The 13,598-nt window shown below is 45.1% G+C and overlaps 2 protein-coding genes across 2 annotated transcripts in view; one reads left to right on the plus strand and one right to left on the minus strand.

Moving 5' to 3' along the window:
- LOC149443555 (uncharacterized) overlaps positions 1-13,598 on the plus strand; it is a 188,290-nt gene that overhangs the window by 86,898 nt on the left and 87,794 nt on the right. The gene's annotated exons all lie outside the window — the stretch shown is intronic.
- LOC149443557 (uncharacterized) lies at positions 874-7,405 on the minus strand. The gene is made up of 3 exons (XM_089655565.1): positions 7,280-7,405; positions 4,252-4,393; positions 874-2,433 (listed from the first exon to the last, which is right to left on the minus strand). Exons 1-3 carry the CDS (start codon positions 7,403-7,405, stop codon positions 1,124-1,126), a joined length of 1,578 nt encoding a protein of 525 aa, XP_089511691.1. The 3' UTR covers positions 874-1,123.

The raw sequence follows: 13,598 nt of genomic DNA on the forward strand, positions 1-13,598 counted from the left end.
GGGTCCTTGTGCCTCTCCATTCTTCCTCCATACTCGGGGTCCTTGGGCCTCTCCATTCTTCCTCCATACTCGGGGTCCTTGGGCCTCTCCATTCTTCCTCCATACTCGGAATCCTTGGGCCTCTCCATTCTTCCTCCATACTCGGGGTCCTTGGTTTCCAAATGACATGCAGAAGTTGCTCTCATCAGAAAAGAGGACTTTGGACCACTGAGCAGCAGACCAGGTCTGTTTTTCTTTAGCCCAGGTAAGACTCTTCTGACGTTGTTTGTTGTTCAGGAGCGGCTTGACAAGAGGAATATGACATTTGAAGCCCATGTCCAGGATCCGTCTGTGTGTGGTGGCTCTTGATGCACTGACTCCAGCCTCAGTCCACTCCTTGTGAAAGTCCCCAACACTTTTGAATGGTCATTTCCTGACAATCCTCTCCAGGCTGCGGTCATCCCTGCTGCTTGTGCACCTTTTTCTTCCACACTTTTTCCTTCCACATAACTTCCTATTAATGTGCTTTGATACAGCACTTTGGGAACATCCAACTCCTTCTGCAATTCCCTTTTGAGGCTTTCCCTCCTTATGGAGGGTGTCAGTGATGGTGTCAGGTCAGCAGTCCTTCCCATGATTGTGATTCCTACTGAACCAGACTGAGAGACCATTTAAAGGCTCAGGAACCCTTTGCAGGTGTTATGGCTGAATGAGCTGATTAGAGTGGGACACTTTGAGCCGAGATTATTCCACCTTTTCACAAGATTCTCATTTTCTGAGATTGTGGATTTGGGGTTTTCATGAGCTGTAAGCCATAATCATCACAATGATGACAAATCACGGCTTGAACTATCTTGCTTTGCATGGAATGAGTCTCATATATTAGTTTCACCTTTGTTGCATTACTGACATAAATGAACTTTTGCACGATATTCTAATTTTTCGAGTTTTACCTGTATCTGACGTGTATATCAAAGTGTGCTTCTTCCCCACATGAGAGCTGGGATGTCCAGCAACATTCATCTAGAAGACATTTCCCACACTCAAGGCTCTAATACACCTCCAGGGTTGTGTGTGACCCCTGATGTACAGGAAGACAGCACTTCAGTGAGGAACATTTCCCTCATTCAGGACAGGAAAGTGACTACTCCCCTGTGTGAGATCTCTGATGTTTGGAGAGATTGGACCTCCATGAAAAACATTTCCCGCACTCAGGACAGGAATATGGCTTCTCCCCTGTGTGAGATCTCCGATGTTTGAGCAGACTGGACTTCTCTGAAAAACATTTCTCACACTCAGGACAGGAATATGGCTTCTCTCCCGTGTGAGATCTCTGATGTGTGAGCAGACTGGACTTCTGTGAAAAACATTTCCCACACTCAAGACAGGAATACGGCTTCTCCCCTGTGTGAGATCTCTGATGTGTGAGCAGACTGGACTTCTGTGAAAAACATTTCCCGCACTCAGAACAGGAATATGGCTTCTCCCCTGTGTGAGATCTCTGATGTTTGTGCAGACTGGACTTCTCTGAAAAACATTTCCCACACTCAGGACAGGAATACGGCTTCTCCCCTGTGTGAGATCTCTGATGTATGTGAAGACTGAACTTCATTGAAAAACATTTCCCGCATTCAGGACAGGAATATGGTTTCTCCCCCGTGTGAGATCTCTGATGTGTGTGCAGACTGGACATCTGTGAAAAACATTTCCCACACTCAGGACAGGAATATGACTTCTCCTTTGTGTGAGATCTCTGATGTGTGTGAAGACTGGACTTGTCTGAAAAACATTTCCCACACTCTGGACAGGAATATAGCTTCTCCCCCATGTGATATCTCTGATGTTTATAAAGTTGGTACATCCGTGAAAAACATTTACTGCACTCAGTACAAGAATATGGCTTCTCCCCCGTGTGAGATCTTTTATGCACATTAAGATTGAATTTAGAACAGAAATCCTTCCCGCACTCAGGACAGGAATACGGCTTCTCACCTGTATGAAATCGCTGATGTCTATAAAGATTGGACTTCTGTGAAAAACATTTACCGCACTCAAGACAGGAATACGGCTTCTCCCCCGTGTGAGATCTCTGATGTGTGTAAAGATGGGACTTCCTTGAAAAACATTTCCCGCACTCAGGACAGAAATACGGTTTCTCCCCCGTGTGAGATCTTTCATGCGCATTAAGATTGGATTTAGAATGGAACCTCTTCCCGCACTCAGTACAGGAGAAGTTCTTCCCTGTTGGAAGGCCAGCCCGGTCCTGCACAGTCTGAGGTTCCTCAGGATACGAGGAATCCGATGGTCCATCTACACTGGGTGGTGCCGGATGGACATTGGAGGGAGCCGGGTTTTCTCCTGGACTATACTGTGTGATGTCCTCATCTTCTACTTTCCAGTCTGGAGACAAAGTGAGACAATCCTCGGGGGTTTTCCTCATCTCCCGGCCATGGACTAAAATACAAAGACAAAGAGGATTACTAGACAGGAGCTGATTGGTTCCCCCAAACCAGGACTCCACCCACATCAGGCAGCTTGGTCTCTGAGGAGCTTACAATTCCACCCTATCAATTTCTGTTTAAGGGTCCAAAGTTGGAGGATGTTATCACATTATTATCACCATGTAAAAGTCTGTGCTCCAATCACATCATCCGATATAAAATGTCCAGCTGGGAGGAAATGGGTGTAACAAAAGAGAATCCATATTATGTGTATATATAGCAGTGGGGGGGGGGGGGAGGGGGAGAGCAGAAGTCAGGAAAATGGAATATACAAGATAGAGTATATAGTGCAGGGGTCAGGAGTATGTAATGTACAAAATAGAGTATATAATGCAGGGGTCAGGAGTATGTAATGTACAACAGAGTATATAGTGCAGGGGTCAGGAGTATGTAATGTACAACATAGAGTATATAGTGCAGGGGTCAGGAGTATGTAATGTACAACATAGAGTACATGGGGTCAGGAGTATGTAATGTACAACATAGAGTATATAGTGCGGGGGTCAGGAGTATGTAATGTACAACATAGAGTATATAGTGCAGGGGTCAGGAGGATGTAATGTACAACATAGAGTATATAGTGCGGGGGTCAGGAGTATGTAATGTACAACATAGAGTATATAGTGCAGGGGTCAGGAGTATGTAATGTACAATATAGAGTATATAGTGCAGGGGTCAGGAGTATGTAATGTACAACATAGAGTATATAGTGCAGAGGTCAGGAGTATGTAATGTACAACAGATTATATAGTGCAGGGGTTAGGAGTATGTAATGTACAACATAGAGTATATAGTGCGGGGGTCAGGAGTATGTAATGTACAACATAGAGTATATAGTGCGGGGGTCAGGAGTATGTAATGTACAACATAGAGTATATAGTGCAGGGGTCAGGAGTATGTAGTGTACAACAGAGTATATAGTGCAGGGGTCAGGAGTATGTAATGTACAACATAGAGTATATAGTGCAGGGGTCAGGGGTATGTAATGTACAACATAGAGTATATAGTGCAGGGGTCAGGAGTATGTAATGTACAACATAGAGTATATAGTGCAGGGGTCAGGAGTATGTAATGTACAACAGAGTATATAGTGCAGGGGTCAGGAGTATGTAATGTACAACATAGAGTATATAGTGCAGGGGTCAGGAGTATGTAATGTACAACATAGAGTATATAGTGCAGGGGTCAGGGGAATGCAATGTACAACATAGAGTATATAGTGCAGGGGTCAGGAGTATGTAATGTACAATATAAATTATACAGTGTAAGGGTCAGGACTCATAATATTGGTATTCAGTAATCAGTGGAAGCTTAAATGTTTACTGTAGACAAGTTGCAGAGATCGCACACCGCTGCCTCCCATCTCCTGAGACTACACTCAGTGACTTGGGTCTGAGACACTACAGACATATCCCTCCACCCGGCACAGCCAGCAGATAACAGAGAAGGTCCCCTGGAGGAGTCAGGCACAAGGCAGGAGACCCCAGTCACATGTCCTGGGTGCTACATTATGCAATGCTTAGAGTAAAAATCAACATTTTGCTGCCAGCTGAACCCCAGAACCTCCATAAATCCAGTCTAGAGACATAAATTGTGTCTGCAGCACAGAGAAGGAAGATTATCCGAGAGAAATCCAGGAATACAGGACGGGGAACACAGCTCAGGAAAGTGACCAGGGGATTACAGGCTGATATCACCCAGTCCCCGCCCTACTCTGGACCAATCAGTGAGCAGTATGGGTGGAGGAATGGATTTAGTGTTCATGACCCACCTGTGCTGATCTCTGTAGGAGTGTCCTCCTCTATAAATGTCCCCGTTATTCCATCCTCCTCCATAGACTGCTGATCATCCCTCACATACGCCTCTTCTTCTTCTGCTTTCACCTCAAATTCTATATCGATTGGATCTCCACTCTAAATCAAGGAAATGAGAGAAAATATCATCTGTAAAATGTAAGATTTATGATTGTGACATCACACACAAAATCCACACATTGTCTCCACAAGTCCATGTTCTAGATGCTCCGTACAACCAACCTTGTAATGGGGAGGGATGGTGTGATCTTCCTGTGTGGAATACCAGGAATACAGAGGACAGGGACATCTCTCTGGTGGGTTCTTGGTATTAGGTGGCTCCATCATATCCTTGTGTCCTTCTGAAAACTCCTCCATCACTCCATACTCCTCATCCTCCTCTTTAACAACAATATTCTCATCCCTGAGGATTCCACTCTGAATGCATAATACAAATCCTATCAATGGTAACAATGCAGATAATGTACAGATCCTAATGATACTATCAGTGATTGTTCCTCATCTACCTGATGATGGTGAGGGATGGTGTGACCTTCCTGTGTGGAATCCCGGGAATACAGAGGACGGGGACATCTCTCTGGTGGGTTCCTGTAGCTGGATGACTCCACCATGGTGTCCTGGTACAGATCTTTACATTCTCTTAGAAGCTCTGACTCCTCCATCCCCCCATCCTCATCCTCTTTTACTATTTCGTTAACCTCAACTTTAGAATCTCTCAGGTTTCCACTCTGAATATATAATAAAATGACATCAATGCAGATAATGTACAGATTCTAATTATACTATCAGTGATTGGAGAATGTCCCAGAATTCCCGGCACCGCTCACCTCTCCTGTCAGCAGCTCCATCATCTTCTTGGTGACTTCTAGAATCTTCTGCATGTTGTGTCTCTCAGGGTTTAGGGAGTCACATGGAGGCACTGTGATGGTCATATGATCACCTGACTTCAGAAGAGGAAATCTCTGTATTGAGGAACCAATAGGAATATCATGTTAGAATCACAGAATCCTCCTCACCTCTCCGGTCAGGTCTGTGTTTTATTAATAGAGATAAGAGTGATGTCATGTGACCTCCCAGAATCCTCCTCACCTCTCTGGTCAGGTCTGTGTTTTATTAATAGAGATAACAGTGATGTCATGTGACCTCCCAGAATCCTCCTCACCTCTCTGGTCAGGTCTGTGTTTTATTAATAGAGATGAAAGTGATGTCATGTGACCTCCCAGAATCCTCCTCACCTCTCCGGTCAGGTCTGTGTTTTATTAATAGAGATGAGAGTGATATCATGTGACCTCCCAGAATCCTCTTCACCTCTCCGGTCAGGTCTGTGTTTTATTAATAGAGATGAGAGTGATGTCATGTGACCTCCCTGAATCCTCCTCACCTCTCCGGTCAGCAGGTAGATGATCTCCAGGGTGAGGTTTAGTATCTTCTCAGTCATGTGACTCCGGTCCTCCTCCATCCTCATTGGTGCCATCATGTGATCTATACAGGTCTCCTTGTAGACGGATAACTTTGGGAAATGAAAGTAAGAATGATTTGGATGGTATTGGTCACACAATAATGGGATGTGGATGTGAGGGGGGAATAGGAGGGTTGCTGGACATTGAAGAACTACTCCCCCCATGGGAAGACATTTTGTTTGGACTGTTTAGTGTTTACTACAATTTTGGGGTCCGGGGCCCCTTTTCTCTGTTGGGTTTGTTTGGTCTCTGAACTGGTTTTGATGAGTATTAGATCTGCAGACAAGGAATGATAAATCTGATCCTTCCTATGACTAGTTTGCTCTAAAGCAGTTCTGTGAGGTCCATGTCGGCTCATCATGCAGGGATGGTCACTTTACATCGCCTGACGCCCGGGACATGTAGTTCTGGGGGCCGGGCAAGTATTGTTTTTATTATTTATCCCTGCTGAGGGCAAGCCACAGGGCTCTCCTTTCAGGTGCCAGCCTCTGCCACCCCGTGTGTGTGAACCTCTCCTGTACCTACTATGCTTCCCCGGCTCTTCTTGCCCATTTGTGGGTGCAGTTCAGCGGGTGCCAGAGGGTACAGATGTCAGGGCTCTGTCCTCAGCAGAGGTGTTAGGAGACCTGGCACCCCTGCCAATACCTTGCATGGCTGCAAAAGTTCACATCAGCTCAAATTTGGTGGCAAACGGCCTTTATAAGGAAGCCCTGCACTACTCTCAGGTTCTGATTGATCTCTGGCTCCCCAGTACCTTGTTCCTGTTCCACTGTGAACTGTGATTTCCTGTTCCTGTGCTACTGTGATCTGTGATTTCCTGTTACTGACTCGGCTTGCTCCTTGACCTGTCTTCTCTGCTTAAACCCTGACCTGACCTCGGCTGGCTAACGGATATTTTCTCTTTCTCTTTTGTGTATGACCTCAGCTTGGCTAACGGATATTCTCTCTTGCTCCTCTGTGTATGACCTCAGCTATCCCATCTGACTACATCTGTTCTGATCTCCACCCGGTACTGGATCTTGGCTTTGAACCGGCTATCCAGAAATCCTGTTCCCCGGAAGGGCTTGCATACCTCGCACAGGCGCCACCTGTCTGCAGACCTCATCTCAGTGCATCAGCTGTGCTCCTGGGTGGACCACCAACAAGCACTCCTTCAGGTGACCTGTGCCACTTTGGTCCTGACTCCTGCTGTCCCACTCTCAGGGGAGTCTCGAACTTAGTCACAAGCGAAGCCCTCTCTCCATTGGCGTCTCTCACTAGATACATGATAGTATCAACCAGCCATTATGTCTGAGGCCGAGAGAGGTGCTTCTGCATTAGAGGCCCTGTGACAACAGATGACGGTACTTACGCAAGTGGTCAAGGATCTGCAGGAGGGATATTTTCAGCTGGAGGGACGTCTTCATTTGCTCACTACCACTGCACCTTCTGCAGACCAGAATCCATTGCCTAGTCCTATCTGTACAGTGGCACCAGCCAGTTCGCCTTCCACTGTTACACCCACTTTGGTACTACCCAGAGTTACCGTTCCGGAATGCTTGCTGGGGACCAATGTAAATTCTGAGCTTTCAAGAATGCTTGTGAGTTCACACAGCTCACTGGAACAAAAAGACCCAGCGCTGAACTCAGTGATCACATTCTTTGAAACCATGGCAGCTCTTTATGATGACCCCCAGAGGACCTCTACTGCTGAATCCACCCTTCATGCTCTACAACAAGGCCGACGGGCTGTGGAGGACTACATTGTGAAATTCCGCAAATGGTCCACCAATACCGGGTGGAATGACGCAGCCCTGAAATACCAGTTCCATCTAGGTCTGTCTGAGTCCCTCAAGGATGAATTAGCTAGGGTGGAAGCTCCCTCCTCCTTGGAGAACCTTATTCAACTCGCTACCCAATTGGATTGACGGCTACGGGAGAGATGTTCTAAACGTACCCAGACCTTTTGCCAAGGGTTCTGCCAAGGGTTCCAAGACCAGTGGATTCTGTCTCTATTTCTCTGCCTATCGGCACTCCTGAAGTAGAACCCATGCTAATTGGCCTTCTCCGACCTGCCTTATCTCCAGAGGAAAGATTACGCAGACGGCAAGGCAACCTATGCCTTTACTGCGGGGCTGTCACGGATCCACACCGCACGCACATGCCCACACACAGTGCAATTGCATACAGATTGGCAATGAACTTAAACCGAGCATATATAGACACTGTAATACAATAATCTCTCTGGAGATATGAGCCGGAGCTTAAGTACCCAGAAGTCACTTATTAATTTTATGATTTAATATCCCAAAAGTGGGCAGTGCATAAAATATGTACAAAGTATAAAATGTTTCAGATAATACAGAACATACAAAAAGACACACAATTGGCTATTCACTATAACATTAAAGGGAATAAAAACAGAAATAAAACTTTTACCAAGAGTTATCCTGTGAATGAAGCAAGTCAGAGAAAGTCTGCAATTCACCAGTCAAATAGAACCGGCTCCATACGAATCACACCGTCCATATCTCAAGGTCCTCAATTTATTGAAATATGGACGTAGGCTAGACATTAGCCCTTGGCCAATCACCCTTGGGGGGTGTTCCTGTACCAGCCCACAGGACATTCGGGGTACTGAAGTGTCTAAAGTCGATTGGACCAGGAATGGTTTGAATCACCAAGTCAGGGATAGAATTTCCAACACCAGTGCATCAATCAGATCGTGACAGTACCAATCTGTTCAGCTGTTGCAATCAGGCACCATATAACCGTTTTCTGTGTTTCTCTGGGATTCTACAGAGGCTACAAATACAGTTTTACATGCAGATTTTGCTTACAGTGTGTCCAATCAGAAGAAAGTATTTTTATATCTCTGCAACTAATATTGAATCTTTTATGAGAGATGAAATATATTCCTCTGATCTGTGGATATAAATCACAGCTAGCAGACAAAGCGGAGCCCCCTCCTGGTCTCCTGCTTTTTCCCAAAGCCAAAATGGCTGGAGCTCTTCTTTTAGATTTCAAGAAGGTGGCAATCTCTGGCTACATAGGTGACAACGTTTTATTGACATCTAGGTGTCACCTCTAGCTTTTGAGCTGCTCTGTCCTTTCAGATGCTAATTGGTGAACATATGTCTCTGACTGAATCCTGAACACTTATCTTTAATAACATGGACTGAAACTAAATATATAATGACATATTTCTACTGATCACATCTCGACTACTTGAATCTTACATTTATGTCATGGGGCCATGGGCCATTTCTTACACAACTGCCCAGTGCGACCAAGTAAGTCCAGCCAGCCTCATCCTTCATATATCCACTTATCCAGAACCTTAACCACCCATGTCATTCTACCCATGTCATTACAGGTGGCTGGAAAGGTAGTCAAGTTGCGGGCAATCATTGATTCGGGAGCCTGTAGTTGTTTCTTGGACATCCACCTTGCCCAGAACCTAGGTATTCCTCTTTGTCCTAAAACACAAAGGCTTGATGTACTCCTAGCAGATGGCACCAATCCTAGCTCATCACCCATTACCCAAGAAACCATTCCCATCCTAGCCACAACTGACTCTGTCCATCAGGAATTCATCCGCTTCGACGTCCTGAGACCTCCCATGTTTCCAGCCATCCTAGAAATACCTTGGTTGCAAGCTCACAATCCTTAAATCAACTGGCTCAAGAAAGAAGTCACCTCCACATCAAATTACTGCCTTCAGCACTGCGGCACTCCCACACCCACCAATTTCCCTGTGTACCTCTCAGTTCAGCCTACATCAGATGCCAGTCAATCTGTTCCCCCTGCCTACCACCATTTCCTTGATGTATTTGATAAAGGGAAAGCTGACGCTTTACCATCTCATCGATCACATGATTGCCCTATTGAGCTGCTTCCAGGGGCAGAAATACCCTTTGGGCAAAGCCTCCCACTATCCGAAATAGAACTGAAAGCTCTCCAACAATATATTGACGAGAACCTTGCCAGGATTCATCCGTCCCTCTTCCTCACCTGCCAGGGCAGGTATTTTTTTCATTGAAAAAAAGGACCAGTCTCTCCGTCCCTGTACCGATTATAGGAAACTCAACAAGACCACCATTAAAAATTGGTACCCACTCCCTCTTGTTCCTGAGTCATTTCAGAGGTTTTGGACAGCCCGAGTGTTCAGCAAGCTAGATTTATGAGGAGCCTACAATTTAGCCAGATTAGGGAGGGCAATGGGTGGAAGACCAGTTTCAGAACACGCTTTGGGCACTTTGAGTACCTAGTGATGTCGTTTGGATTGTGCAACACCCCTGCAACATTCCAACACTTTGTGGATGATATCTTCAGGGAATACCTCAATCTCTTCTTGATCGCCTACCTGGACGATATCCTGATTTTCTCCAACTCATTGGAACTCCACTGAGACCATGTTAAAAGTGTACTGAATACACTAAGGATGCATGGTCTGTATGCTAAGGCGGGAAAGTGTGAATTTGAGAAGCAGTCCATCCAGGTCCTTGGGCTCATAATCTCTACTGAAGGAATCTCTATGGATCCTCAGAAAATCTAAGCCATATTGGATTGGCTTGCACCTAGTGACAAAAAAGTGGTCCAAAGATTTGTGGGCTTTGCCAACATTTATCGGAAGTTGATCAAGGGCTTCTCAACCATTATAGCCCCCATTACCCAACTCACTCGCCAGCATGCAAGTTTTCTCTGGAGCCAGGAAGCACAGACAGCCTTTGAGCAGCTAAAAAAGCAGTTCACTTCTGCTCCTGTATTACAACACCCAGAGCCAACACTTCCCTTCATCCTGGAGGTGGACACATCAGAGGTGGCTACAGGAGCCAAGGCCCAAAAGCTCTGCTCCATCCGGTAGCTTTTTGCTTTAATAAACTAAGCCAAGCTGAAAGGCACTACGACATAGGCAACAGGGAACGTTTGGCGATCAAAATGGCATTCAAAGAATGGAGGTACCTTTTGGAAGGAGCTAGTCACCCAATCATGATCTTCACAAATCATAATTATCTAGAATATTTAAGATCTGCCAAGAGCCTAAGATTACGGCAAGCTAGATGGACCCTATATTTCTCCAGGTTCAATTTTCACATCACCTACCGCCTCCTGATACCATCCTGTCGGCCCAACATTTTTTGTTGATCCAGCCCAGTCTGAAGCTTTTGATTGAACAGGCATCTGCATGGTGCGCCGAACCTGAGCAGAACTTGTTAAGAAGGCAGGATGGCTTTCTGTGGTACCAGGATAAGATCTTTGCACCCCATGAGGTAAGATCCCAAGTTTTCAAGACATTCCATGACCATCAACTGGCTGGTCACTTTGGAGCCCAAAAAAAATGGATCTGATCCAGCAATCGTTTTGGTGGCCCAACTTAAGTCAGGACTGCAGAGCCTATGTAAAATCCTGCACAGTATGTCTACGTAGCAAGGGAGACAAAGCCAAGGCATGGGGGTTGCTGAGGCCCCTATCCATTCCTAATCATCCCTGGGAAATGATCGCAATGGACTTTATTGTAGACTTGCCATCTTCTGAGGGGTTTGCTACCATCCTAGTAGTGATATATTGGCTATCCAAGATGACCCCTTTTCTGCCAATGATAGGAACTCCTTTGGTGCCTGAGACGGCACATATCTTTATTAAGGAAATCGTTAAGCTACACGAACTGCCCAGCAATATCGTGTCTGACCGAGGGGTTCAATTTACCTCCAGATTCTGGAGAGCCTTATGTAAAACTCTGAAAGTTGAACTCTGCCTATCATTGGCCTACCACCCTCAAAGTAATGGGCAAACAAACTGAACAAATTAACCAAACGTTGGAACAATATCTACAATGTTTCTCCGCCTTTTCCCAGGATGACTGGACATCTCTACTCCCATTAGCATAACTTGCATACAATAATTCCGTCCATTTCGCTACGAATCAGTCACAATTTTGGGCCAATTACGGATTCCACCCTTCTTGCCTGCTGGATACCATACTCAAAACCTCGGTACCTGCAGTTCAGGACAAAATCAGCAGGATACAGGACAACTATTGAGCTCTCCAGGAATCCGTACAAAGATTGCAAACTGACTACAAAAGATACTATGACAAGAAATGGAGGGGAAATCCTTCTCTGCAGGTTGGAGACCAGGCTTGGTTATCAACAGCCAACCTAAAACTTCCTTGCCCATCGTGGAAGTTAAGACCAAGATACATTGGGCCCTTTCGGATCAAACAAGTAATCAATCCAGTGGCATATGAGCTATCTCTTCCCGAATCATATGGGATTCACCCAGTCTTCCATGTTTTTCTGCTCAAGCCAGCAGTTCATGATCCATTTCCGGGAAGAGTGGAACCTCCTCCGCCACCAAAACAGTTGGGGAGGATGCAGAATATGAGATAGAATCAATCCTGGACTGCAAGAAGTGAGGAAGGCAGATCCAGTACTTGATCAAATGGAAGGGGTACTCTCCTGAAGAAAGCTCCTGGGAACCAAAAGACAACATACAGTGGGGATCCAAAGTTTGGGCACCCCAGCTAAAAAATTTTATTAATGTGCATAAAGAAGCCAAGCAAAGATGGAAAAATCTCCAAAAGGCATCAAATTACAGATTAGACATTCTTATAATATGTCAACAAAAGTTAGATTTTATTTCCATCATTTACACTTTCAAAATAACAGAAAACAAAAAAATGGCGTCTGCAAAAGTTTGGGCACCCTGCAGAATTTATAGCATGCACTGCCCCCTTTGCAAAGCTGAGACCTGCCAGTGTCATGGATTGTTGTCAATCATCGTCTGGGAAGACCAGGTGATGTCAATCTCAAAGGTTTTAAGACTCATCTGACCTTGCCCCAACAATCAGCACCATGGGTTCTTCTAAGCAGTTGTCTAGAAAACTGAAACTGAAAATAGTTGACACTCACAAAGCTGGAGAAGGCTATAAGAAGATAGCAAAGCGTTTTCAGATGGCAATATCCTCTGTTCGGAATGTAATTAAGAAATGGCAGTCACCAGGAACAGTGGAAGTTAAAGCAAGATCTGGAAGACCAAGAAAAATATCAGACAGAACAGCTCGCAGGATTGTGAGAAAAACAATTCAAAACCCACGTTTGACTGCACAATCCCTCCAGAAAGATCTGGCAGACACTGGAGTTGTGGTCACTATTCCACTATAAAGAGATACTTGTACAAATATGGTCTTCATGGAAGAGTCATCAGAAGAAAACCTCTTCTACGTCCTCACCACAAACATCATCGTTTGAACTTTGCAAATGAACATATAGACAAGCCTGATGCATTTTGGAAACAAGTTCTGTGGACCGATGAGGTTAAAATGGAACTTTTTGGCCGGAATGAGCAAAGGTACGTTTGGAGAAGAAGGGGCACAGAATGTAATGAAAAGAACCTCTGTCCAACTGTTAAGCATGGGGTTGGATCAATCATGCTTTGGGGTTGTGTTGCAGCCAGTGGCACAGGGAACATCTCATGAGTAGAAGGAAAAATGGATTCAATAAAATTTCAGCAAATTTTGGATGGTGACTTGATGCCATCTGTGAAAAAGCTGAAGTTAAAGAGAGGATGGCTTTTACAAATGGATAATGATCCTAAACACACCTCGAAATCCACGGGGGATTACATCAAGAGGCGTAAACTGAAGGTTTTGCCATGGCCTTCACAATCTCCTGACCTCAACATAATTGAAAATCTATGGATAGACCTTAAAAGAGCCGTGCGTGACAGACAGCCCAGAAATCTCAAAGAACTGGAAGACTTTTGTAAGGAAGAATGGGCAAAGATACCTCAAACAAGAATTGAAAGACTCTTGGCTGGCTACAAAAAGCGTTTACAAGCTGTGATACTTGCCAAAGGGGGCA

This window comes from Staurois parvus, unplaced genomic scaffold (assembly GCF_062004578.1).
Source record: "Staurois parvus isolate SC_StPar_1 unplaced genomic scaffold, SC_StPar_1.0 ptg000849l, whole genome shotgun sequence".
NCBI classification, from domain to species: domain Eukaryota; kingdom Metazoa; phylum Chordata; class Amphibia; order Anura; family Ranidae; genus Staurois; species Staurois parvus.

Excerpts from the sequence above, each read along its gene's own strand:
- LOC149443557 (XM_089655565.1), bottom strand. The coding sequence starts at position 7,405 with ATGGTTTCAAAGAATGTGATCACTGAGTTCAGCGCTGGGTCTTTTTGT. Across the intron at positions 4,394-7,279 it reads CCAGCAAGCATTCCGGAACG|AGTGGAGATCCAATCGATAT; the intron begins GTAACTCTGGGT and ends TCCTTGATTTAG. Across the intron at positions 2,434-4,251 it reads TCCTACAGAGATCAGCACAG|TCCATGGCCGGGAGATGAGG; the intron begins GTGGGTCATGAA and ends TTTGTATTTTAG.